Raw genomic sequence first — 27562 nt, forward strand, 5'->3', positions numbered from 1 at the left:
TGGTCTCAAGTTGCGGTTGGGAAGGTCCAGGTTGAACATTAGGAAAATCTTTTTCACTAGGAGGGTGGTGAAGCATTGGAATGATCTATCCAGGGGAGCAGTGGTGTCTCCATCCCTGGAGGTGTTTAAGTCTCGCCTCGACAAAGCCCTGGCTGGGCTGACCTGATGGGTTTGGTCCTGCTTAGAACAGGGGGCTGGACTCGATGGGCTGTTAAGGTCTCTTCCAGCTCTATTGTTCAATGATTCTATGATTCTCTAGGCAACGCATTCCAGTGCTTCATCACCCTCCTGAGGAAATAGTTTTCCCTAATATCCAACCTACTCCTCCCCATCTGTAAGTTCAGACCATTACTCCTTGTTCTGCCATCTGACACCACTGAGAACAGCCTCTCCCCATCCTCTTCAGAGCTCCCCTTCAGGAAGTTGAAGGCTGCTATTAAATCACCCCTCAGTCTTCTGTAAACTAAACAAGCCCAAATCCCTCAGCCTCTCCTCATAGGTCTTGTGCTCCAGCCCCTGAATCATTTTTGTTTTCCTTCGCTGGACCCTGCCCAATGCATCCAACATCCTTTCTCTACTGGGGGTGGGGGGAAGAACTGGACTCCATACTCCAGATGTGGCCTCACCAGTGCTGAAAAGAGGGGAATAATCACTTCTCTAGATCTGCTGGAAATGCCCAGGTCTCTTCCGCTTGAGCTAAAGGAGCAGCTCCAGCTGCTGTCAGCAGTAGTTGGCTTTTATCCTCTGTAAACCAGCCACTACTGAGGGACACAACACATACCTTGCCAGTGTTACCCTGAGCACTCAGTGAATTCAGGGGAAGTGGGTGAGTATTCAACAATGCCGAAAGTCAGGTTCCGGTGGGAACTTGTCTTCAGCAGTAGCCAAAATTAGAGGCCACTTCAAAAACAGAAATCTTTCCCTCTTTTGATCCCCAGTTCCCTGGTCTGCTGGGTGGGCTGTAAGGATGAATTAATCTGCTTGCAGAGCACTTTGAGAGCCTCAGATTAAAGATCTTAATTTGGAGCTTGAATTAATTTAGGGCAGAAATTTAGCCTGGCCAGCACATGCATCAGGGCCCTCAAAACCCTGAGCTTGAGTTAAAAATCAAGAGCATATGAAATAAATCAACTCGAGATCCTTTTTATTTGTCTCCTGGTTTCTGAGCCTTTGGCAATTGCATTTGAAAACTGTGCCACCATGAAAGAGAGAAACTTCCTTTGTTTTCCCATGTAACGGTTAAGAATCTACCATAATCACCTGACTCCAGGAGCTGGGGCTTTAAAGGAAAGTGCTAGAGACTGTGATAGAATTGTAAGAATTTGTGGTGGGGTAATCCGCTCCTTTAAGGGAAGTACTGGCTACTGGTCAGTCCACCCTGCCACCTGGCATGGCTCTTCAAGGGTTGAAAGGTCTAGGCGATTCTGGGAGAGAGGAAATAGTTGTGGGAACAAGAAGAGTTGGAGAGGAAACCCTCTTTTCATTTCTTCAAGGGCCTGGGGCCAAAAGCCCTGCAGCGGAGGTGGGGAAAGCTTGTTCCTTGTAGCAAGGCAGATGCCCACAGGCACTGGAGACTGAGCGATGTTTCTGAGAGGACAGGGAACACAGCCAATGCTCCCACTGATTTTTCCCGCCCACGTGCAGAATAAATGTTGCTCCATACACCCAGGCATGCATCAAGGTGCACCACAATAAAAACACCGACTGCCGGCTGTGGACACTCCGCTAACTCGCTGGGCGGCACCTGATTCTCTCGTGAGCGGCCGCCCAAGCGCTCAGCTCACCAGGAACACTGTCCACAGCTTAGGGCGCTGTTTGAAGGGTAGGTCCATAGACGGCTCTTAGCAAGGGGTAAGGTACGGTGACTAGCCTTTTGTCGAAGGCAGGAGACGGATGGCAGGAGACAAATCACTTGATCGTTGTCTTCGGTTCACCTCCTCTGGGGCACCTGGCACTGGCTACTGTCGGCAGACAGGATACTGGGCTGGATGGACCTTTGGTCTGACCCAGTACGGCCGTTCTTACGTTCTTATGTCGTTTGGACTTTTCGCTAGGGACCCTTCCGCACAAGGGTTTCTACTAAACAAGCCCCAAGGACAGGCCCATTGCCTCCAGGGCGCCTGCACGGCGCCACTGGCTTTGTGAAAAGGGAAACTGAGGCTGGGTGCACACGCAGTGCCACTCTATCTCAGCAGGGGGCGCTGCAGGGCAGGCTCACCCTATGACCTACAGGCTTCCTGTTGCTGCCTGTCCAATGGGGCCACTCTGGGGCTGAGCCTTGTAAACCCCTCTGGACGAAGGGACCAGTCCCCTCCTCCTGCAAAGGACGCGGCGCCTTGGAGCAGTCAGAACAGAGGGGTGGGGCGCGACGTCCTCCTGCATCTGTGGAACCCGGGGTGGGGGGAAGCACTGACCCCTCAAACCTTCCCCTGAAGATTGCAATGGATCCAGGCTTCCCGGGTGGGACTGGGCAGCAGGCTGCTCCTGCTAGTTCGAAGCAGAGTCCGTAGTTCTGCATGCTACGTAACTGCAGGGTGGAGTCACCCAGGCAGCCTTCTCAGCACCCTTTGGGCCCCTGGATTCCTTCTGCCTGAACCCACGAGAGCCAGTATTGGCAGCCAGGTGACTTGGGGGATCTTCGTGCAGGGCTGAGGCTGTTTCCCTACCAGCGCGGCAGAGGGGTCAGTGTTTCCCCAGGTGCCCGGCCTCCGGGGTGTGCGCGCGTCTGTGTCATCAGGGTCGGACTCTGGGATGCCTCTGCTTTGCATGAGCTGTCTGAACATTTGCAACTCCTCCCAGCAGGGACCAAAGGAAAACACACAAGCAGCGGACAAGAGGCCCACCCTGCCTTCCCCCGGTTCCCTTCTCCACCCAGTGCTACAACACAGCCCATGCCTGACAGCCAGCAGACCGGCCCCTTCCAGGCCTCTTGCTCTCCAGGAAGGAGATTCTCAGGGCTGAGAAAGCAGAGGGCTTGTTTGGAAAGCAGAAGGGTGCTGCAGGGATTCTGTAGCTGATCTATTTGCGGAGCGGTGCTGGCGAACCAATTTGGGAGTCCCAACCCAAACGGTCTCTTAATTCATGCCAGTGGGGGCGGGGAGGTTATGAGTAAAGGACTGAAGGAATGTACTGGCTGGATTTGTTCACAAACTGGGCAGGGTTCCCTGTAATTTCTCCCATCCATGCGTGGAATAAATTTTGTTATGCGCACCGAATTATGCGCACCAGGGCTGCTGCCCATGGGCGGCCGTGGGCGTGCTGCTAATAAGCTGGGTGACTACCCCAGAGCTCAGCTTGCAGGGAACCCTGCTTCTGGGTGCCCATAGTAAAAGCTGCAGTGAAGAGAAGGGGGTTTGCACATAAACAATACTCTTTGTTGGACTGAATGCACTGACGTGTGCCAGAGTCCCCATACTGGGAAGTCAGTGGAGAGTCTCCTCTGGCTGAGAAAACCAGGTCTTTTGAAAGAGGACGATGAGGGTTCTGTGCTCCCTGTTGCTGCAGAGAACTGGGTGGCCCAGAGTGCATGTTCTAAGGTGGATTTCATAGCGACTGGGTCTCTGCTGGCTGTGTCAAAGCCCACGCCCAGGAGAGCCTCCTACACCAGCTCAGGTATCTTGGGTTCACAGTTGCTAGCTTGATTCTTTCCCCCGGCCTGTGCTAGCCCAAGCAGAAACTCAACCCAGACCCCACTCTGCTCCCCAGAGCTGAGCGAGGCTTCCTTCCCGAGGAGCCTACTGCCCACTTCGTTCCCTCTGAGAAGCCTGTGGCAGCAAGCCAGGCCTATGGACATCACTTGATGCCCCTTGGGAGAGCTGAGACCTGGCATGTGCTCATGACACCAATGGCACGGTTGCCAGGCTTCTAGAGGAGTAACAGCCTCCTGCCACCAGCTGATGGAGCTGCTCCTGCTGCTCAGGTGGTAATGGTCCGGTTAGCAAGGCAAGGGGATCTGGTGCCACCGACCCAAGCAGGGGGAGCTCTTAGCTCAGCCTCTCGCATCCCAGGCTAGTAAGGACCATTAGCGCCATGGGGATCTGGTGCACTGGAGTGGGCGCTAGCCATGGGAAAGTGCCCTCTGCTGATTCATATCCTGGGCGACACGCGAGTTTCCTCTGGAGGCTTCCGCCCCTAGCATGGAGCAGACTTGGTCCCGTGCACTTGGGCGATGGATCAAGACCCCAGAGGCCCGGTGGGCCCCTGGCGTGGGAGAGGCAGCTGAAATACGCAGAGCACTTTACGATGATTAATAATCATGTTTATTACAGTGGTGCGTGAGGGCCGACTGAGAAGAGCCCGGCTCTGTGCTAGGGGCTGTGCAAACCTTCTGAGCATCCCAGCCTGCCCCAGAAGGACGGTGTTTCTCCAGAGGGGCGCAGAGTCGGCCTTGCTTTCCCGGGCGTCGAGTGCCAGGTCTGTGGGGCCCTGGCTGCTCGCGGTGGGAGGCTCTCCAGCTGAGCGAGAAGGGAGTGGGCTGTTTCTTCCAAGGAAGTGTGTGAAATCAAAGGCCCAGACCAGTGTTCCCTGCAAGCTGAGTGCTTGGGCAGCTGCTCAGGAGAGACGCGGGTGACGCCCAGCTGATTAGCCAAGCATCACAGCGGGCAGCCTGTGTTTCTATTGGTGGTGCACGTGTCTTGGGGCACATAAAATTTCTTCTGCCCGTGGATGGAAACTATTAGAGGGAGCCCTGGCCCAGCCCTCCCTGTGTGGCATCGCCTGTGGCCTCGTGGCAGAGGACAGCAATTTCGATGGAAGGGGCTTCGGTTCCAGCGGAAACAACCCTGCCCATAAAACCAGCATGTCATTTCGGGACTGGGGCAGGTCCAGGCTCCTCATTAGCCCTCTGCTTGGGATGCCTTGGCCTGAGGCACACAGCCCGCCGGAGCCACGATCGACTCCAGCTGCACCTGGCTGAGCATTGTGTCTGGTTACGCCCACGGTGTGGGACATGGAGGAAAACACAGATCCCTGGAACCGTGCCGGGGGCAGGGGCAGGAGAGAATCAATGGCTTCCTGCAGGAAATCTCTGGGGGGCGGCAGCAGGTCCTGAGCCCTTCACAGGGTAAAGCCACCAGTGGAGCTGAAGGAGTTCAGTTCCCACAGGATTCAGGATCTGGCCCACTCATTGTGCTCTGCCATTCTCTGGGGCCTGAAGTGCTCCAAGGACTGGACAAGCATCAGAGAGGTAGCAGCGTTAGTCTGTATCTTCAAACACAACAAGCAGTCTTGTGGCACCTTATAGACTAAGAGATATTTTGGAGCAGAAGCTTTTGTGGGCAAAAACCTGCTTCATCTGATGCATTCAGCGGAGGATATAAAGATGGGGTCTCAGCAAAGGGGAGGGCCAGAACTGCCAAGGTCTATTCAAAACAAAAAAGCAGGCAAGTAGCGCTTTAAAGACTAACAAAATAATTTATTAGGTGATGAGCTGTCCTGATAGTTAGTCTTTAAAGCGCTACTTGCCTGCTTTTTTGTTTTGACAGGATACAGACTAACACCACCACCTCTCTGCCACTGTTCAAGGTCTATTCAGTCAGGGTGGAAATGGCCCATTATCAGTAGTTAATGTGGAGTGGTGAACATCAAGGGAAAAGAAAATCAAGTCAGTTCATGGGGGGAATGTGGCCCATTGTCAGATGCTAATGTGATATCTGACAATGGGCTGCGTCCTGTCCCCCCCCCCGCCCGCCTCTGGCCCTGCCCCCGCCAATGAACTGACTTGATTTCTCTTCTCTTAACTGCCAATAATGGGCTATTTCCCCCCTCACTGAATAGACCTTGCCAGCTCTGGCCCTCCCCTTCACTGAGACCCTCCCCTCTTTAAATCCTCCTCTGAAACCCCCACCCTCCTACCTCCACTCATGCATCTGGTGAAGTGGGTCTTTGTCCATGACAGCTTATGCTCCAGAATGTCTTAGTCTATAAGGTACCACAGGACTTCTTGTTTTTGAAGAACTGGACAAGCATTAACAGATCTCGTGTCACAGCAGCTGTGGGAGGGAGGGATTATGGTTAACCCTGTCCTGTGAAGATGGGGAAACTGAGGCCCGGGGCATTTATTTTTAAATGTGACTAGCCCAAGCTGATGCAGCAAGCCAGTGGCTGGCTCCAAAATAGCCCCCAGGTCTCAGTCATCCGTCACTCGACCAGTCCTAGGTGTGGTACCCAAAGGCGTGGCCCATGTCTAGGGGCTGACAGCTGCCCCGAGCAACTGGACAGAGCAGCCCCAGCTGGGCACTGGCCTCGTGAGAACCCATGACTTGATGAGTCACAGACTCCAAAGCCAGAAAGCAGCACTGAGCTCATCCAATCTGCCCTATTCCCTGCCCCTCTCCTGCTCAGCCCACCCAGGAGAGATTGAAAGGCTGCCACAGCTGTCAGCGGGTGTTTCTTCTCGTGGTGCACATCCATGCAAGGACGGAAACAACTGGAGGAAACCTTGAACGGGAGGCGCCTTTACCTGCCAGGATGAAGACGCCGACGAGGATCAGGAACACCAGCAGGTAGAGTCCGACCACTGCGTACTTCAGAGCCGCAATGGAGCCCAGCCGCCCACAGCACCCTGGGGCCCTCCTCCTGCTGCCTGGACCTGCGGGGAGACAAGGACCAGTTAGGGACAGAATTCTCCTCTCCTCCCTGCTCGCTCGCCTTCTCCCGTCTGGTCCCGGCCCAGCACGGGATGTTATTGGGTTTTAAAATGAACATGCAAACCCTTGTTGCAATTACCCTCCTAGTGGCTGAAGTCCAGTAACATCACACCCCAACCCTTTCTCGAATGGTGTGTGCAGGGAGGAAAAAGGCCTTGGGGATCCCTCTTTTCCCATCCACACAGGGCATGCCGTGACCTGGTCTGAGCCAAAGCCTGGCACCATTGCCACTTGGATGGCTGTGGAGCCAGTCAGCATGGCTAGCCCGACACCAACTCCCAGATCTGGCCTGCAGCAGCGCACCTCACCCTGCAGTCATCCAGCCTTCAGACCTGCCAGGCTGGCTGTGCTGGGAGATGCCCCCTCCCCACCGCTGCAGCCCCGAGTCAGGCACAGCAGGACTGGGCATCTGCCTTTGAGAGGGAGCGTGGGACAAAATCACCTGGCATGGAAACGCAAGGCAGGGACGCTGCGAGATGCAAAAATAACACACGGCCAGCCAGAGTACAGAGAGAAACCAGATAAGACCTGGGCTCAGGAAATCCCAGCGAAAAGCCCTTTATTTACACACACTGTCCTTCTGCAGATCCAGCCCTCTTTGTGTTACCAGAGGGGGGGCCGCTTCCAGCAGACAGGACACTGGACTATGGACCTTTGATCTGACCCAGTGTGGCCGTTGTCATTACTAATCCTGTGGTTACTAAGATGGGCTGATCTGAGCAGCATTTTCCGGCCTTATCTCGTTATCTATTAAACGTAGGGCTCCCGTCAGAGCTGGCGCGGGCGGCGGGAGGGCGGGCTCTGAATAAGCGATCCGCCCCACTGGGAGCCCACCCCACTGTCACTGCCAGCCATGCACAAAGATTTGATAGCAGCCTTCAACTTTCTGTAGGGGTTCCAAAGAGGATGGGGAGAGGCTGTCCTCAGTAGTGATGGATGGCAGAACAAGGAGCCATGGTCTGAAGTTACAGAGGGAGAGGTGTAGGACAGATATTGGGAAAACTATTTCCCCTGGAAGGAGGTGAAGCAATGGAATGTGTTACCTAGAAAGGTGGTGGAATCTCCATCCCTAGAGGTTTTTTTTAATCCCGACTTGACAAAGTCCTGGCTGGGCGGATTTACTTGGGGTTGGTCCTGCTTTGAGCAGAGGGCTGGACGAGATAGCCTCCTGAGGTCCCTTCCAGCTCTATGATTCTAACCCCTCCCTTCACCTGGTGGTCCCTGTAGGCTGAGAGCTTGGGCAGCCACCCAGGAGAGATTCAGCTGTTGCCCAGCAACATTATTCTCACGATACATCTGGGGAAACTGAGGCACGAAGGCTGCCCTTTTTCAAAGGTGGCCTCCAACGCTGGGCACTGCCAGGTTGTGGGGTGAGGTCTGCTCTTTTGGACTTTGCCCCTGCTTTTCAGAGCACCCACAATTTCAAGTCAAGCCTGCTGAGGCTGCCAGTCGTGCGCACATCCGGTGAGGAGGCCCAAGGCATCTCAGGCAAATGTAGCCAGCGTCAGACGCCACTGATGGGAGCCTGGTCCATAACATCTGCCTCCCCAGCTGTGCAGTCTGGTACAGCGAGGCCCGGGGGAGAACCCAGCCACCTGGCGGTCAGCTGGCCTCTGGATTTCCTGGGCCGTGCTGCTTACAGCGAGCAGCGAAATTCTCAGACGCGCTCAGCTCCCATTGACTGCAAAGGGCGCTCCACGCCGCCTGTAAACCAGGCTGAATGGTGAGCAGGGAGGAGGAGCGGCTGGGGACCCGTCAGTACCAGCCCCTGCCCGCTCCTTGGAACCTGAGTGCAAATGCCTGACGCTCCAAAGGGTTACTCTGGGCGTAGAGCATCCGCAGATGGCTCGTGAAATGATCACATGCTGAGGTCACTGCCTGGCCAGGGGCGGGGCCGTCTCCCTGAAGGAAACGTTGTTTTAGGAGGCCATGCGGAGCAGGGCTGAAGCTGTGAAATGCAGCAGCCCAAGCTGTCCCACTGTGTCAATGTGCAATTCATTAGCAGCACGTGGTTCCAATTTGCTGGCCCGGGCGGGCCAAACAGATGGAGCCAGGGGTTCAGAAGGAGGATTGCTGTGATGGTTCATCTGACGTGAGGCTTAGCTCAGGGCCTCCGAGGGCCCATGAGGAGCTGGCCTCAGCCCTCGAACCACCCACGCCCGTCTCCCTTGCTCTCGGGGTGGAGAAAGGATTGCAGCTGTGCAAGCAGGGCTTTCACAACCTCTGAAAAGGAGCCCGGGAGGTGGGGTTTGCTCTCCTCAGTTACCAAAAGGGGAAGCAAATATTTCACCCTCTGAAGAACTTTGAAACCCAACCATCCCTGGGGGGTTCCCATCTCAGCCAGCTCCTGCCCCTTCACCGTGCTTTGCCCAGAGTTGCTGGTGTCCCATTTGCCAGCACTTGCATTGTAATATGTTGGCTTTCCTGCCCCTGCCCTACGTGGGGTGACATCACACCAGTTCAACTGTGTGTCACGAGCCTTAGACTGCAAGCAACTAATGGGGATCCACCATCAACTCAAGTGGCTCGGAACCGCATTCTGGGAGCCCAGTTCCATCCCTGCTACTGCTGTGACATTCTCAGCCCCTCTTGACCGCCAAGGGGGCCAGATATTTGCTACAGCACTGCAATATTTCCTGGATGTTTCTACAGTTCCCACCATCAAGCAGCTCTTTATGGCACAGTCTCCTGGCCCATGACGCCTCCCTAAGGTTGAAGAAGGAACCCCCTCCCCCCGGCATGCCAGGACCTAATTAGTGGTAAATTCCCCACACCTGAGAGCAGGCGAAGAAGGGGTACTCTGAACGGGGAGAGGCTGGGGCTAATGGTTAGAGGTAAGGGGTTGGATGTGAGTCACTGGCTCGCTCTGTGACTTCAGCCCAGGCACAGCCTTCTAAGGTGTGTCCACGCTGCAGTTGGACGCCCCCAGCTGGCCTGTGCCAGCTGACTCCATCGCAGCTAAGGGGCTGTTTCACTGCAGTGTAGATCTTCTGGCTCCGGGACCACCCCTGCTCACAGGGTCTGACATGCTGGGCTTCACCCGGTCCTGGCCCTCCGCCTGGCCCCAGCCCCAGCTGCAGGAGGGAGCTGCAGGCTGAAGCAGGGGGACGTGAGCCGAAAACCTTGGGGATCATGGCTGTAAAGGTGTGCCCGTGCCTGCCTGCCCCCTGGTGTCCAGGTGTGGTACTGCAGCCTCTGGCAAACTTTCACCTTAACTTTCACGTTGAATAGTAACAGAGAGGAAGCCGTGCTAGTCTATACACTATCAAAACAAAAAGCAGTCAAGTAGCACTTTAAAGACTAGCAAAATAGTTTATTAGGTGAGCTTTCATGGGACAGACTCACTTCTTCAGACCACTTCTGAAGAAGTGGGTCTGTCCCACGAAAGCTCACCTAATAAACTATTTTGCTAGTCTTTAAAGTGCTACTTGACAGCTTTTTCTTAACTTTCACGCTGCAGAAGGTTCCCTAGAAAGGCTCTGGGCCTAAACAAACGAACCCAAACGAGCCTGTTGCCTTGAAACAAGGAAGGAGAAATCTCGTCGTCAGACCTGCTCCCACCTGAGCTCAGTGGCCCATTCCAGCTGCCCACCCCAGGGCCTCCTTGACTATACCCAGCCTGCCCCTTGAGAGATGGAGCGCTCCTGCCCAGGGTCGACAGACCTGTCCTGGGTAGCCCATGACTAGCCTGCTACCCTTGCTCTAGTGAGGTCAGCAGATGGGCAGTGGGACAAGGCGCTGACAACAAGACCTTCAGCAAGCCCCAGCCGGCAGACGTCACCTCCAGAGAGTCATCACCCCACAGCCCTGTGGGTCTCCCCACGGCTCCCTGAGCCCCACGTGACGTCTCTGCTCATGTGAGCCGCGGGCAGGAGCTTCGGCTTTATGCCTTTGCCGTGCCCTGCTTCTGGCTGTCATCTTGCCGTCCCCCTTGGAGGTGGAGACATGTCTGTCCCCGGCAGAAGGACAGAGATTGAGGCTCAGCCCCACTGCTACACTCTGCAGAGTGCTTCTTCGGGGAGCCTGTGGCACAGCTGGGGCTTCCCAGCCTCTCACTCACCCACCAGCCTTCCTCGTCAGCCTTCCCTCCTCCTGGGACCGGGGAGCGTTGCTCAGCCCTGCACTGCAGAATCGGGCCCACCTGCCTCTCCTGCTGCAGAAAGCTGGCACGGCTTCAGCTGTGGGTGCATCTCTCCCGCACGGCTCGGCTGCACCAGCCACGTGCCTGGGTGCTGGTGGCACTTCCGTTGGGAAGTACCTTCAGGTGCATGGCTGGCATCCATCCCAGGACTCTGCCTCTTCTACGAGGTTTGCCTGCCAGCAGCTAAGACTGCAACTGCTGCTATGGACACCTCAGGCCACCTCCCCACCTCATCGGAGGAGCCAGGGCCCTCTAGGAACCACACCACTCTCAGCTCCATTTGAAAATAAGCATGGAAGACAGCAAAGGCATAAAGCAGTGGGGTTTAAAGCAGTGTTTCTCAACCAGGGGTACGTGTACCTTGGGGGTACATCAAAGCCTTCCATGAGGTACATCAACTCATCTAGAGATTGGCCTGGTGTTGCAACAGGCCACATACAAAACTCTAGTAAAGTCACAGAGAGGTGGGCGTGTTAGTCTGTGTTCTAACAAAACCAAAGAGCAGCCCTGTAGCATTTTAAAGACTAACAAAATGATTTGTTAGGCGCTGAGCTGTGGTGGGACAGAAGAAGTGGGTCTGTCCCATGAAAGCTCATCATCTGGCAAAATCAGTACAAAGTCAGTACCATCTAAAAGTTCATTCAGACAATGACTAGTTTCTATTGCTCCAGATGCCTTACCCTGAAATGTAAGCACAATATTTCTATTCTAATTAATGTCTTTGATAACAAGATGGTAGGCAGTCAGCAAGTTTTTAGGGGTAGTCTGCTGTGAGATGTTTGTAAGTAAGTAGTTTTGAAGTGAGGGGTAACTGGGGGGTAAGGAAAACAAATCTGACTCCTGACAATCTGGAGAGCCTGGCTGGTAGTTGTTTCAAAACCGCAGATTACCTCGGGACCATGTTTCTCAGCTGGTGGTACCTGCACCCTGAGTGGCATGCGAGAGAAGTCAGGGAGTACTTAACAATTTTTTGCAAAGAAGTTCTGATAAACAAAGGTTGAGATACACTGGTTTAAAGGACAGAACCCTGGCCTGCGAATCAGGCTACTTCCCTCCTATGCTACTGATCTGGTCTGGGCAGGTCCTTCTCCTCTTTGAACCTTTGTTCTGCCTGCATGCACCATGGGATAACAAGTGAAGTGCCTGGAGATCTACCAATGCAGCATGCTGAACAAGAGTCAATATTGGTGTTATTCTGTCCCCTGTCAGTGCCCAGCCCGCGCTCCTCCAGCTGTGAGTGCCTTCCAGCCATGCATTAAGCAGAGTGACTGGTGGCCTTGCTCCAGGCCAGTGGAAAGCACACCAGCACTCGCTGGCTTGCAGCTTGTTGAGTCCAAAACCTGACTGGAACTCCAGTGAAAGAGGCCCAAGGAAGCTGCCTTGCCCAGAGGCAACAGCCCACACCCAATTGCATTCAGGAGGAAGTGGGGATCTCTTGGCCACAAACAGAAACTCATCTGAGCAATTGTTGATAAATGCGTAACACTGACAGACTGGGGTTGCCAGCTCCAGGGATAGAGCCTAGGGTCTAAAGCCCTGCACTCTACCACCTGAGCCAACGGCCAGCTGGCTGTAGAGCAGAGCCTTCACTCACCCCAGATGAGGTCTCAGTGCCTCTGGGTACTACAAATGTAAAGTAATGCAGATTGGAAAAAATAATCCCAACCATACCTACAAAGAGATGGGGCCTAATTTAGCTATAACCACTGGAGAGAGAGATCTGGGAGTCATTGTGAACAGTTCTCTGAAAACATCCACTCGCTGTACAGCAGCAGTCAAAAAAAGCAAACAGAATGTCAGGAATTGTTAAAAAGGGATAGCGAATAAGATCAAGAATATCTTACTGCCCCTGTATAAATCCATGGGACGCCCACATCCTGAACGCGGCGCACAGATGTGGTCGCCTCAGCTCAAAAAAATATCTCGGCATTGGAAATGGTTCAGAAAAGGGCGACAAAACCAATGAGGGTTTTGGAACGGCGCCACGTGAAGGGAGATTCAGAAGACGGAGACTTTCCAGCTAAGAAAAAAGGAGACTAAAGGGGGGATATGATAGAGGCCCATGAAATCCTGGCTCTGGTGTGGAAAAAGTGAATGAGGAAAGGTTATGTATTTCCTCCCCGAACGCAAGAACTTGGGGGGCGACCAAATGAAATTGATGGGCAGTGGGTTTAAAACCAACAGAAGGGAGCTGCTCTTCACACAGCGCATGGTTGGCCGGTGGAATTCTTGTCAGAGGAGGTTGTGAAGACCAGGACTTTAACAGGGTTCGGAAAAGAACGAGACAAATGAATGGAAGATAGGTCCGTCAGTAGCTGTTAGCCAAGATGGGTAGGAATGGTGTCCCTGGCCTCTGTTTGTCAGAGGCTGGAAATGGGCAACCGAGGATGGATCACTTGATGCTTCCCTGTTCTGGACGTGCCCTCGGGAGCAGCTGGCATTGGCCACTGTCGGCAGACAGGACACTAGGCTAGATAGACCTTTGGTCTGACCCAGTGTGGTTGTTCTTATGTAAATCACCAAACTGGGACTGTGGCGAGGAGGAAACCGCATGACGTCTTGTGGGCAACTGTCCCTCTCCAGGTTACAGAGGTGGCAGGATGAGGCGTCCATGCACCTCTCCCAGAAGTATTAGCATGTTTTTCACATCAGCGAGCATCCCAGCCTGTTGCTTTCCTAGGGCCACCGGCCAGAACAAAGATGGTGCGTAACATCTCAGCCGTGTTTGGCCTCTTCCTCTGCCCAGAGGAAAAGTGTGTGCAGGAGAGAGAGTCTAGGTTTGGATTTGACTCATAAACAGATGGACATACAGCGGATGCTCCATGGTTAGGAAGGTGAGAAGGAAGGTCCGGGAGTTTGGTCAAACTTTGGCACGTCAGCAGGGAAGGGGGAAATCAAGAAAAGGGAATTTCACTCCTCAACCCAGAAACCACCACAGTGCTCTGGTGTTTGTCACCGAGAGGGAGCGAGGAGGATCGCCGCACAGCAACACGCTGCCCTCAGGTCTCCTGCTGGCACAACCACACCAAACTCAAGCCGGCGGCTCAGCAGAAATGCTCAGCCACTCTCCGGTGGCCATGCAGGCCATTCGGGTCCCTCGAAGGCCAACTCAGGCAAAGCAGCCCAACCGGCTGGGCTCTTGGAGCTTTGGGAACAATGTACCTCCCAAGGAAGAGCCGGACCCCTTCTGTGCCTGTCCCATGGAACAACGCCCACCCCGCCCATTACCCATGCAGCCTCTGCTGAAGGTTGCTCCTGGTAGCTCCTGGTAACTACAGCTTTCCAGTGCAACATCTCTGGCTCCCAGACCTGTGCTCTCCCCCAGACCACACAGGCCTTGGGACAGGTTAACAAAGTGCCAGTGGAAAGACGAGCTGCTGGCAGTAAATGGGCAAGCCAGTGCCATGCCCCGGGGGCTAAGGGGGACACATTAACTCCCAGGGAGAGCAGCGTTAGCCCGGGCAGCGCGGCGCGGGGTGTGAGGCTGGTGGAGGTGCAGCTCTCGTGGCAGTGAGGGAAGAAACAGTCGCCAGGTGGTACAGTGTTACTGCAATTGGGTGGGAGGGTGGGTATGGCTCTGGGTGTGCAGGATGGGACGGGGGCAGGCAGGGCAAGTCCGTCAGAAATGCCCCCGCGCTGCATGGCTGGGTTGTAAAGCAGGGAACTTTACCCCGGGCAGAGCAGGCTGCTGTATCACACCTGCACCGTGGGTGGGAGGATCGGTGTGATCCAATTGAGATGCTCTCCGGCGGCTGAGCCAAGCCGAGAGTACAGGACTTACTCCTGCCCCGAAGAGTCAGGGGGCTGGGGCAGCTCTCTCGGCTCACAAGGAATCGTGGGGTGGTGGAGTCTATTGTCAGGACACAACCATTTCATGGCACACTCAGGGGACAATGTGCAGCCTAGCGGTCACACTGGGATGTGCACGTCCTGGGTTCAGACCTGCCCCTAATGTGCAGTGCGACCCCAGACAAGCGGTGCTGACATCCCAAAAGAGGCCTCGGTTTCTGGGTGCCCAACGCCCAGGCTGCCCCTGGCTGAGCAGCTCAGTTCCATCCAGCTGGAAGTACTCACACACACAGAGGCTTATCAGAGCATGTGCTGCAAGGCAACAGGCCAGTGCAAAAGGGTCCTCTCGGAAAGCATCTGACAAGGTCCCTCACCAACAGCCCCGGGCGCTGCCGCGGGATAAGAGGGAAAGGCCTCTCGTGGTAACGGTCACTGGTGAAAAGACAGCAAACAAAAGACAACGAGAAGTCCTGTGGCACCTTAGAGACTAACAGACATTTTGGAAGCGGGTCCTTGCCCACGAAAGCTTCTGCTCCAAAATCTCTGTTAGTCTCTAAGGTGCCACAGGACTTCTTGTTGTTCTTGAACATACAGACCCGCACGGCTCCCTCTCTGCTAACAAACAAAAGGTAGGAATCGATAGCTGTCTGAGGGAACAGAGGGAACTGGTGGGGACCCCAGGGGGTCCGTATGGGGAGCAATCATTCAACATATTCACAAATGCTCAGGAGAAAGAGGTAAACAGGGAGATGGCAACATCTGCAGATGATACAAAACTGCTCAAGAGAAGTCAGTTTACATGGGAAGAGTCACAAAGATATCTCGCAAACCTGGACAACAAAATGGCAGACAAATGCAAATGAATGCACATTGGAAAACAAGGTATTCAATTATTCATTTATAGGATAAAATTCAGAAGTAGGCCATGATATTTGCTAAGAACCACTGCTCCATAATGGAGTCTGGTAAGCCCCCCCGACCCCAGCCATCTGGGGAAGGCGTCCCAGCTGGTGTAAGTAACTCCCTAGGCAGCCACATTCCAAGAAGGGACCCTGCGGGAAGGGGAATTTGACTATAGTTAAAGGGTGATTGACACAATTTTTTCGCGACCTTCTGCTTTGATCTTGCATTGCCCGCTTGCTTTGATTCTGTAGAGATATTACGAATGGTCACGTCTGTGCCAGGATTACATCAGGATGCCAGACGAGACATTCACCGCTTTGCACGTCGGTGTTGACGACTGCACTCTTCAAAGGACTTGTTGTTTATAGATAAAATGTTCTGTAAACTGCGCACGGCAACTCTCTGTAACTCTGGAAACTCCCTGTAACTCCCAGATTGTTCCTTAATTCATCTGGATTGCTCATTGATTGCTCATTGATTATGCTCATTTCCTTACTCTCTGCTCCTATTCTTTCCTCTACCTATCAGTTTTTTATATAACCACTCACAACTTGATGCCTATCGGTGCACTCTGAAACTCAACCAAGTTCAGAATCGCTCTGCCAGCTGGTTGTAATAAAACTTTGTTGCTTCACATGCAGCATCCAGACTTTACTCCAACACTTATACAACACGATGGGGTCTACAGGAGCAGGTGCCCCACAAGAGAGAGATCTCGGGGTGGTGGTGGAGAGTTCTCTGCAAATGTAACCCACACACCTACGTGTGAGTCACTGGCCCATGTAGTAGTGAATAGTCCACGTCACAGAGCAAGAAAAAGTGCCCTGTACAGCCTTAGCTGAGAGCCAGCCGGCCTTTAGCTCACGCTGTAGAGGCGCCTGTGCTAAGCTTCCCAGGTTCAAGCCTGCCTGAGGGTAGTCACACCAACACCCACTCACTGGGCAATCAAAAGAGCCAAGAGAAGAGGGGGAACTGGGAGGGAAGTGGGAGAGACTCAGACAGAAAAGAGCATATTGCCACTCTATTGATCATAGTTGACAGGGGGCGGTCATGGCAGCTGTTTGGGGTGTTCCCCAGTGGGTCAATGAGACCACTGACACTCACCTCTTGCTTTCAGGGGCTTCCCACCAGCCTGTCCTGCCAGGACAACGATACACTCATATCTTGAATACTGGGGGCAGAGCGGGTCGCCTGTGTAAAAGAAGATGTCTTAGGCTAGGGAAGGCTACAGAAAAGAGCCACGGAAAGGATGAGGGGCATGGAACAGCTGCCGGCTGAGGAGAGAACGAGAAGACAGGGCTTGTCTGCACTGCCCCTTCCATAGGTCTAACTTATATTGCTCAGTGGCATGAAAAACCCACAGCCCCGAGCAACCTCTTTAACACTGACAGCTGTGCTGGTGTGGACAGCACCCTGCCTGGGGGAGAAACTCTCCCACTGACCCAGCGACTGCTCCTTGTGGAGGTGGCTTTATTCAGTCAGCAGGAGACCTCCTCCCTGCACAGAGCAGCCGCTGGAGTGGTCTTACAGCGGCGCAGCTGCATCAGCACAGCTGGGCTGCTCCCAGCTCACTCGCAGAGACAAGCCCTGGGACCGTTCAGCCTGGCAAAGCGGCGACGAAGGTGGGATATGACAGGTCCATATAATCTCATGTGGTGTGACTAGCACAAGAGCCAGGGGTCACCCCAGGAAATTAGCAGGCAGCAGGTGCAAAACAAACAAAAGGAAAGATTTCTTCACATCATGCACAGTCTCCCTGAGGAATGCTTTGCCAGGGGATGTTGGGAAGGCCAAGACTATAGCAAGGGTCAAAAATCAAAAAAACCCGGATAAGTTTATGGACGATAGCTCCCTCAATGGCTTGTTGTTTCCTTGCAACAAGGCCCGTTGTCAGCTTTGTCCACATAGCTATTCTGGAGATACCATCACAGGACCTAACCAGGTTATTCACAGGATCACGGGCACATTCTCATGTTCCTCAACTAACACCATATATGCCATCCTGCGCCAACAATGCCCACATGCTTTGTATATTGGACAGACGTCACACTCTCTTACACGAAGAATTAATGAGCATAAAACAGACATAAAACCAATCCTAATTCACAACCCTGTCAGCCAGCGCTTTAATGGAGTGGGCCATTCTGTTAACGACCTGAAAGTCTGTGTTTTACTGCAGAGGAATTTTCACAGCGGTTTGGAAAGAGAGGCTGCTGAATTCACTTTTATATTCAAATTCGACACATTAACATGTGGTTTGAACCGGGATGGCAATTTTCTAGCTCATTATAGGGGCTCTTTTACATATTTTGCTTTATCTAATTCTTGACTCACCCCTCCCCCGTCCCTCTACTCTCCGATTTGCTCACCTTGATAATAATTTTTCTGATTCGTCAACCCTGATTACTATATTTGGTTCTCTGTGCCTTAAATATTGAGTCTACTCTGGTCTGGCTATGGGCTGAAGAAGCGGGTCTGTCCCACGAAAGCTCATCACCTAATAAATTATTTTCTTAGTCTTTAAAGTGCTACTGGGCTGCTTTTTTGTTTTGATAGTATATAAACTAGCACAGCTCCCTCTCTGTTACTATCCATCAATGGCAGTTAGCCAGGATAGGGGCAAATGGTGTCCCCAGCCTTGGTTTGTCAGAGGCGGGAAGTGGATGATGGGATAGGTCACCTGTTCTGGTCACCATCTCTGGGGCACCTGGCATTGGCCACTGTCGGCAGACAGGATCCTGGATGGATGGAGCTTCGGCCTGACCCAGTGTGGCCTTTCTGCTCTCTCTGACCCTGCCCTCAGCCCACCCAGCCTCTGGAGCTGGGAAAGCTTCAGAGCCGTCCCCTGCAACACAGAGAATCTGACTGTGCTCCCAGGGCAGCCAGCCCTCCAGGAGCCTCTTATAAACCCTCTTGCTGGAGGTGAGCCTAGGGAGAGCTGAGAGGTGGAGCCAGTCCTGGCTTAAAAACAGAGCCTCCTGCAACAAAGCCGCCAGTCCTGCTCCGTGCCCCACCAGGACAGCCTGTCACGCTACTTGCCTTTCCCTCAGCTACCGAGGAAGCCGGGGCCGATCGGTCAGCCCCTGCCTATCTGCCAGTATCCAGCACTACGAGAGGGGGTCGCCTCCCTCTGTCTCGTTCAGCTCCAGACACTCCCACTGAGCCTGCCAGCCAGGGCCCAATCTGTGCCTGTCTCAGAGGAGGTGCCCCCCCAGAGGGACGCTTGGCTGCTCGGAGATGAACGGAACCGCCCCAAACTCATCGGTCCAGGCAGAAATTAGCCACCCTGTGGTAAGCTGGGTTCCCCATCTCCCCTTCCGCGTGCGGGCTGGATGTGGTGGGAGTCAGTGATAGAGAGTTACACAGCAATGGGGAACTGGCTGGAGCGTTTCGCTGGCTGTTTCCACACTCACCAAGACTGGGCTGTAGACAAATGCGAAGAAGGCAATGCTGTTTGGGGTGTTAGCCAGTGCTCCCTGTCAGCTGAGCGCTTGGGCAACTGCCCAGGAGAGATTCAGGTGCCGCTCAGCCGAGTAGCAGAGCGCTGACTGCCACCCGCACCCACAGACACTCACAGCTGGCAGCCTGTGTTTCTATTGGTGGTGCTCGTCTGCACATGCCCTGGTGCACACAACAAAATTTATTCCACAGATGGAAAATTAGCAGGATCCCTAGTGTTAGCTGGCCTCCGTGGAAACACACGCACAACCGCAATGCTTTCATCATCAGGTCTGATTTCTGGGGTCACCTGGGCTGGATTTGAGCCACAAGGCAGCGGGCAGAAAGTCCCTACGGCCCATCCCCAAGCTCCATCTACTAACCAGCATTTAAAATATCACCTTGGTTCCTAGTCAGATCAGCGCACAAGCTGGAGCACCAATGCCTGGCTCTTCTCTGAGAGGGTCTGAGCTGTGCAGATTCCCCTGGGATCTGAGAGTCAAGCTGGGGCCTTCCCTTCCCCTGCCTTAGCCCCCTGTAAAGATTTTGCAGGGCCAAGATGCCCTCGATTGCAGCTGAGGAACCTGCTGTGCTCTCAATGGGACCACACCAGCGCTGGGGATTGTATTTTGGGAAACAGTGGATGCCCAAGGAGGGACAGACTCCAGCTCGACGGAGAGGCAGTGGGGGGCTCAGCTGGGCTCACAGGGAAAAGGGAGCTGCCGGCTCAACAGCTGCCACTTTTACAAATGACTTTTAATACTCACCTACAAAACGTTATCTCCACCCCACGCTCTGCCCCCTTGTGCGTCCTGCGTGCGCACTGACTCGGTCCATGCCTAACTCGTCGTGCAGAGGCAGGCACTAGCTGTGCTCTGCAGCAAGGCCTGGACTGAAGGGCTGCAGCCAGCTGCACAAAGACCCAAGCTCTGCCGCTGATGGCTGGACTCTCCACGCCCACCTGGGAACATTACCAGATGGAGAAACAAGTCCCTGCTCCCACCCCTTCCACTCCACCCTCTCTTTGCAGCTGCACCTGTGCTCCAGCTGGCCCTGCCCTGGTGAGGTCAGTCAATGCAGCCTGCTCTGGAGAGCAGCAGCTCGCCTGAATGGAGCGTGGAGTCAGGCTTCCCATGTCTGATAAGGCACTGACTGGGCTTCAGGAGGCCAGCACACTGCCCAACCTAATGCCAGGTGTTCAGGAGGGACCTGTTCTCCCAGAACCACCTATGCCTGGGTCAGGCACTTGTCCATGTTTTCGTTCCTGACTTGGACAGTGGATTGGAAAGTCTGCGTGTAGTATCTGCAGACGACAGCCAGCTGCGAGGGGTTGCAAGCACTTTGGGGACAGGGTTAGAATTCAATGCGGCCTTGAGGAACTGGGCAATTGGTCTGGAACCAACAAGAAGAGATTCAACAGAGGAACGTGAAATACATCACGCAGGACAACAGAGTCAAATGCACAGTGAGAAAATGGGGAGGTCTCTGGCTAGGGAGTGTGCCACCGAATGGGGTTTGGGGGGTTGAGTGAGGCCCAGCATTGCTATGGTTCTCTGACTCACGACCTGGCTTTGAACAGATCCCTACAAACCTCTGCTCTTGCGCCTGATGGAAGACACCTCCAAAGGGGGAGGGGGAAACTCAAAGTCCCCACGTCCTAGGAGCTTTGCCTGGTCTGGGACCTTTACTATTCGCTCCACCCTGAGACATCTCAGAGGCAATGGATGATGGGGAGGACTCCGGGGCCTTTGGCACCGGCCAGCACCACCGCTCCAGTTGGCCTGAGGTTCAGTTCCCCAGCTCCCTTGTGGACCAGAGCTGCAGAGAACAGCTGTCGCGGTGAGTTCCCTGCATGCAGCCGCTCAGCAGAAGGGCTGAGTGGTCCATCGCTGTGGGAGCTGCTCCTCACCCCAAGCCAACCGTGAGCTTTCCCTCCAGCTCCCGCTGAGCGCCTGCCCCCAGGGAGTGGGGACGGTGCCCGTTTCCCTGGGCAGAGAGCATGTGAAGGCCTTTGCTTGGGGCGGCTCCCCCTGCACCTACCGTCCTCGCAGAGGTTCAGCTTGGACAGGTTCCTCCCCTCAAACGGCTCCTCGAAGATGGACCCGTTCTCCCGCTCGCTGAAGGTGTGCAGGTACATGGCCTTGTTCTCCATCCTCGCCTGCCGCGGCAAGGGAAGGAGCAGTGAGAGATTGCACGAGGTGGGCGATAGATGACAGAGAACAGGAGCAGAAACCGGGACTTCATCCCTGTCGCCGCCGGCTCAGCCCTGTAACTGTCACCACTGAGCTCTCCTAAAACACAGGGGTACAACCCTTGGTAACCCTGACCCCACCGGGCTCAGCCTCCCCTTGCTGCTGCTCTGGTCCCCAGCTTGCACAGGGACCTGTGTGTCTAGCCAGGTGAGCTGGCGCCCCCTAGTGGCTGGGCCACGGGGAGGATAAAGCACTTATTACTGCCGCCAGCCGACGGAGCTCTCCACTCGCTCACGCAGGAGACACCTGCGCTTTGGGAGCAGAAGGAGCAGGGCAGGGCAATACGGGGGTTGTCCCAGCACGTGGATTCTTCCTGCCGTACTGCTCTCCCCAGCCAGCTGCACAGGCTTGAGCGGCGCTGCCGAGAGGCCAGATGTGCTGGAGCTGAACGGCCTCGTGCTGCCAAGCTGGGGGTGAGCTGAGGTCCCCAGAATCTCTCCAGTGTGGCTCCAGCCCAGGTTTGGCGCAGTCACCAGCCGTGTCAGTTACGTCACACTACCCCACGGGGCAGGTTACTGGGCTGCAGACGATGGCTCAGACCCCTCCCAAGGGGAGGTGGCTGCAGCTGGGGCAGCCCAGGGTCCTCTTTGGGCAGGTATTAAAACACAGACCTCCGTCCCACACGGGGATTTCAGACACAGTGGCCACAGCTCCCTAAAACCGGAGTTAGAACCCCCGCGTCCTGGCTCCCAGCCCCCCGCTCTAACCACTCCACCCCACAGCAAACCACAGCTCCCTACAACCGGAGTTAGAACCCCCGCGTCCTGGCTCCCAGCCCCCCTGCTCTAACCACTCCACCCCACTGCCAACCCCCGCTCCCCGTTCCGCTCTAACCCCTACACCCCACAACCAGCGCTGGACATCCGGAGCCCGGCACTCCCCAGGAGAGAACACCCCTTCCCCCGCAGCTCCTCCGACGAGCTGCCCCGGTGCAAACATTCCGGGCTCCTGGGAAGAGCATCTCCCCTGCTCGGCCAGCCGCCCGCAGCCCCGCCAGCGACCCCAGGGGCGCCTGAGCAGGGCCCAGCCTGGAGGGGACCCCCAGGGCCAGAGCCCTGCCCGGCGGCGGGGCGGGGGGGGCGTTGAGCTGGCCTGGCAGGTCCCCTGCAGCGACTCACCTGCCGGCCGAGGGCTCGCAGCTGCAAGGCGGGGGCTGCCCCTTAGCTGCCCGGGGGCAGCATGGCTCGGGGAAGCGACGCAGAGCAGACCTAGGCAGCCCCGGCAGCGGCTCCCATTGCTGTCCGGCGGGGCGGAGAGACCCCGGCGCTCCACGGGGCCAGCCCCAGCCCCCGCCCCCGCCCCCGCCCCCGGCCGGGGCCAGGAGAGCGGGGATGCTTGGTGGAGCCCCGGGCTGGGCTGGGCTGCGCTGCGCTGCTCCCGGGCAGGGGACTTTTGTAGCGCTCGCAGGAGCGAGGCTGGGGGCCGGGCGCCCCCCTGTGGCCAAGCTCGGCAGCGCGGGCGGAGAGTCACCCGCCAGCGGGAAACTGAGGCACGGCGAGAGGGAGTGACTTGCCCAGGGTCACGCAGGGCGGCCGTGGAACAGAACCCGGCTCCCTGGCTAGTGCCTGGGACACTGGCCGGCCCGCGCCTGCGATCCTGCCAGAGACCAGCCCCCCAGCGCCCTTCGCCGGTGGGGAATCAGCCCCAGCAGGAGCCCTCTGTTGGGCTTGAACCCGGACCCATAGCAAGCTAAGGAGCAGCTCCACTGCTGGGCGCAGTAGGAGGCTGGTAACCACTAGTGAGCCAGCGTGCGTCACACCTAGCCAGCATGTCCCCCGCCCCAGACAACGACTGACAATGCTGATGTTCGGGGACAGGGCTCCCAGCCCCCGGGCCACTTGGCAGAAGTACGTGTTTCCGAGACGCTGCACGCTGAATACCTCGGCCCCACTGGGAAGGGAACCGGCCCCTTTTCCCCCACAGCAGAGCACCAGCTGCTGGCACCGAGCCGCTTTCCTATCCGCCCCCACCTGCCCCCCATATTCAGGGACTTGCCTCAGCTGAGATCCACCCTGCACCCCCGGGTGCCCAGGTGCTGGGCCCCTCTCGTGCCCTGGGCCTGCCCCCCTGCCTGTGCCCCAGGGGAGGGTGGGACGTGGCTATTGCCCCTTCTCAGCACCTGAAGCTCCTTCCCACCACTCCCAGCCCTGCCAGGCCAGACCCAGAACGATGCCAGCCCCTCCCGCCAGCTCAGCAGAGGCCCCCAGCCTGTGCAAATCCCTCAAGCTGCATGGTGGAGGCCTGGCCCATGGCGCACACTGGCCGCAGAAGTGAGACGCTTCCCCCCGCATAGCTCGTGGGGCTGAAATTGTGCCGGATCCTCCTCCTTTCTCCCCAGAGCACAAGACAGCCCCTGGCCTGGCCACCCCACCCAGGGCCCTGCAGACCGGAGCTATCATCAGTCCTGACTCCCCACACCCCACCACTCCCTGCAGCTGGCCCTTCCCCATGGTGCCCTGGGAATTGCTGTGCCTCAGGCCTGCCTATCCCTGACCTTGGGCCAGGGGCACCCTGCCCCTCCCCGCAGGAACGCACTGCCTTGGCAAACAGCTCTGGAGCATCTGGGGCTGCAGCAAGGCCAGCTGTGTTCGTCTCCAGGGGCTGAGTGCAGAGGAGCTGCCCAGGGAGGGGCTGGGCTGTTTATTTTGGTTTCCTCCTAGCGCTAGGAGAAGCGCCTCTCCGGAGCCAGCAGGGTGATATGGCAGCTGCTCCAGGCCCCCAGCCACCCCAATCCTGAGCTTGGGGCAAGAAAGGCCAGCTGGGGACTGGTTATATACCCTCGTGGCTGCCTGGGTCTGCACTGGGCACTGCCCAGCCCCTGCTGTAAGTTAGAGCAGCCTCAGGGCTGCTTTGGTTCACACTGTTTCCCCATAGCTGGGTAGAGGCCCTGGGAAGCTGAGAACAGCTGACATGCAATGCAGTCTGGCAGGGTCCCAGCCTGGCTTCTCCTCCATGCGCAGACTCTCACACCAGTTCCATTCTGGCTGGAGAGCCCTCCTGGGCTGGGGGTTTACTTAGGGGGTCACATCTGCCCTCAACACTGTCAGAGCAGCAGGGCCCTTCCTGGAGCTGTGAGGCTGGACCCCAGAAGTCCTGAGGATGACAGATCCCATTCCCAGGGCTTTTTTTTTGGGAGGCGGGTGGGGGGTCGACTATTGAATGCACAAACTCTCAGCTTGCTGCCCCCATCTCAGAGCTCTGCCTGTGCAAGCAGACAGCAGCCACAGGTCTCAGCATTTCCACACCCATGAGCACAATAGGGAATCACACACACGCACACACATGCTCTTAGTGGGGATGCCAAGGCAGAGAGCTGGACATCTATTAATGGATCTGACGGCCCTGCCCCTTTCTGCCCTCACACCCCTCTCTCACGCAGACTTTACTTTTGTTCCTTCTTCTTGTTGCTTTCCTTAATCTCAGCTCAAAGCCCTTTGCTCTGCAGCACAGGAAAAAACACCCGGCCGTCTGGCTGTTGCCAGTGGAAAAGCCAAGTGAAGGGGCGGATGGCAGGACGGGTGCAGGGCCGTCCTTACGCATACACAGAGGTGCTCCAGCAATGCTCCAAACTGAGTCGTGCCCTTTGTTGTGTGTGCCCGGGGCCAGCATAAGCCACAGCTAGGCAGCGCTGCTCCAGCTGCCCGGGTCCCCGGGCCTCTTACTGTCTGCTCCGCCTCAGCCCCCTTGGAACCAGTGTTCCATGTCGCAGAGCACCCACAGCCACCCACAGCTGGCAGCGTGTGTTTCTATTGGCAGTGCGCATCGGCTCATGCCTCGGTGCATGCAAAAAAATTATTCCACCCAGGGGGTGGAAATAATTAGAGGGAACGCTGGTTGGAACCAATCTCACAGGCCTTCTGCTCCCCACTCTTCCTCCCAGCCCCATCAGACCCAACCCCCCCAATCTGCCCACCCCACCACACACACCCCACTAGTTCCCCTACCAGCCCATAGTCCGGGCAGGCTGCTCCGTCTGCTGCCCCTTCCTCTTGCTCTCCAGCCAGCCTGCCCTCCTCCTGCCTTCACCACAGTTCCTGCCCAGAGTACTGCCTTGCCAAACAGAGCGGCTGCCTCCCAACCAGGGTCAAGCCATTTGGCCTTGGCCTCATGCACGAAGGGGGCCTCAGACTCAGACATTTGTTAATTTTGTTGGCATCTGATCAGTTCCATGGCTCGTTTTTACACGTGTCCTCCAGTGAGTTCATTTGCACACAAAAGGCCACTGGGCTATTAACATTCACATATTGAAATGTTGGCTCACTCTTCTTGGTGCCTTACTCTGTTTTCACGTGTGTCATTTTTAATCTGTATTACGGCCAGGGGCTCCAAACCTGGACATGGCCCCAGTCTCTGGCCCGCAGCGGGAGATGGAGGGTGCAGGTGTTCAGGCCACACAGGGCACCGGGAGCCTTAAGGACTGTGCGGGACTTTGGGCTTTGGTTTCATAAGAACATAACATAAGAACGTCCATACTGGGTCAGACCAAAGGTCCATCTAGCCCAGTATCCTGTCTGCCGACAGTAGCCAATGGCAGGTGCCCCAGAGGAGGTGAACCAAAGACAATGATCAAGCCATTTGTCTACTGGCATCCATCTCCCGCCTTTGACAGAAGGCTAGGCACCGTACCTTACCCCTTGCTAATAGCCGTCTATCGACCTAACCTCCAAATATTTATTGAGCTCTTTTTTAAATTCTGTTAGAGTCCTGGCCTTCACAGCGTCCTCTGGTAGGGAGTTCCACAGGTTGACTGTGCGCTGTGTGAAGAAAAACTTTCTTTGATTAGTTTTGAACCTGCTACCCATTAATCTCAATTGGTGTCCTCTAGTTCTTATCTTATGGGAACAAGTAAATAACTTTTCAATATTCACTTTCTCCACACCATTCATGATTTTATACACCTCTAGCATATCACCCCTCAGTCTCCTCTTTTCTAGACTGAAAAGTCCCAGTCTCTCTAGCCTCTCCTCATATGGGACCCGTTCCAAACCCTTAATCATTTTAGTTGCCCTTTTCTGAACCTTTTCTAATGCCAGTATATCTTATTTGAGGTGAGGAGACCACATCTGCACGCAGTACTCAAGATGTGGGCGTACCATAGTTTTATATAGCGGAAGTAAGATATTCTTTGTCTTATTTTCTATCCCTTCTTTAATTATTCCTAACATCCTATTTGCTTTACTGACTGCCGCTGCACACTACATGGATGTTTTCAGAGAACTATCCACTATAATTCCAAGATCCCTTTCCTGATCTGTTGCAAAAAAAATTTGCTCCCATCATATTGTGTGTATAATTTGGGTTATTTTTCCCAATGTGCATTACCTTACACTTACCCACATGAAATTTCATTTGCCATTTTGCTGCCCGATCACTCAGTTTGCTGAGATCTTTTTGAAGTTCTTCACAGTCTGCTTTGGTTTTGACTATCCTGAACAGTTTGGTGTCATCTGCAAACTTTGCCACCTCACCGCTTACCCCTTTCTCTAGATCACTGACGAATAAATTGAACAAGATTGGTCCCAGGACTGACCCTTGGGGAACACCACTAGTTACCTCCTTCCATTGTGAAAATTTACCATTTATTCCTGCCCTTTGTTTCTTGTCTTTTAACCAGTTTCCAATCCATGAAAGGATCTTTCCTCCTATCCCAGGACCACCTAATTTACATAAGAGCCTTTGGTGAGGGACCGTGTCAAAGGCTTTCTAGAAATCTAAGTATACTATGTCTACTGGATCCCCCGGTCCGCATGCTTGTTAACCCCTTCACAGCCAGCTGCAGCTGAGCAGCTGCTCTGGAGCTCATGGACGGTTACTGCGGTCAGAGATCAGCTCGTGCCCAGCTTGGGTGGTACAGAGCCCGGAGGGAGCAGGGCTGGGGCCAGTACAAGTAACAATCCACAACGTTGTTCCGGGCCCCAGGCAGAGAAGTTTGAGGGAAACTGAGGCAAGGAGAGACAGTGTTAAGTGCAATGGGGGAGGGTCACCGACTTTCTAATTGCACAAACCCAAATAACTTTGCCTTGCCCCGCCCCCTCCCCCAAGGCCGCGCCCTCTGCTTACTCCATCCGTCCCCCCATCAGGCACTATTTCCCACCTACTTTCACCAGCTGGGGGCAAAGATTGGGGTGCAGGAGGGGATCGGGCCTGGGGCAGGAGTTGGAGTGCTGGAAAGGATCGGGCCTGGGGCAGGGGTTGGGGTGCAGGAGGGGATCAGGCCTGGGGCAGGAGTTGGGGTGCTGGAAGGGATCGGGCCTGGGGCAGGGGTTGGGGTTCAGGAGGGGATCGGGCCTGGGGCAGGAGTTGGGGTGCTGGAAGGGATCGGGCCTGGGGCAGGGGTTGGGGTGCAGGAGGGGATCAGGCCTGGGGCAGGAGTTGGGGTGCAGGAGGGGATC

General features: G+C 55.4%; 1 protein-coding gene across 2 annotated transcripts in view; it reads right to left on the bottom strand.

Annotated features, from left to right (window-relative positions):
- SCARA5 (scavenger receptor class A member 5) overlaps positions 1–22525 on the bottom strand; it is a 122477-nt gene extending 99952 nt beyond the window's left edge. Inside the window, exons 1-4 of one of the 2 annotated variants that reach the window (XM_074991512.1) lie at positions 22289–22525; positions 20959–21076; positions 16585–16671; positions 6461–6589 (exon numbers count right to left, since the gene is read on the bottom strand). In XM_074991512.1, coding sequence (XP_074847613.1) covers positions 6461–6589; positions 16585–16671; positions 20959–21070 — 328 coding nt within the window. In that variant the 5' untranslated portion in view covers positions 21071–21076; positions 22289–22525. The remainder of the gene's footprint in view (positions 1–6460; positions 6590–16584; positions 16672–20958; positions 21077–22288) is intronic. The other variant, XM_074991513.1, reaches the window with a different exon arrangement.
- Between the last annotated feature and the right edge of the window lie 5037 nt (positions 22526–27562).

The sequence above is a fragment of the Carettochelys insculpta genome, chromosome 3, assembly GCF_033958435.1.
Source record: "Carettochelys insculpta isolate YL-2023 chromosome 3, ASM3395843v1, whole genome shotgun sequence".
NCBI lineage: Eukaryota > Metazoa > Chordata > Testudines > Carettochelyidae > Carettochelys > Carettochelys insculpta.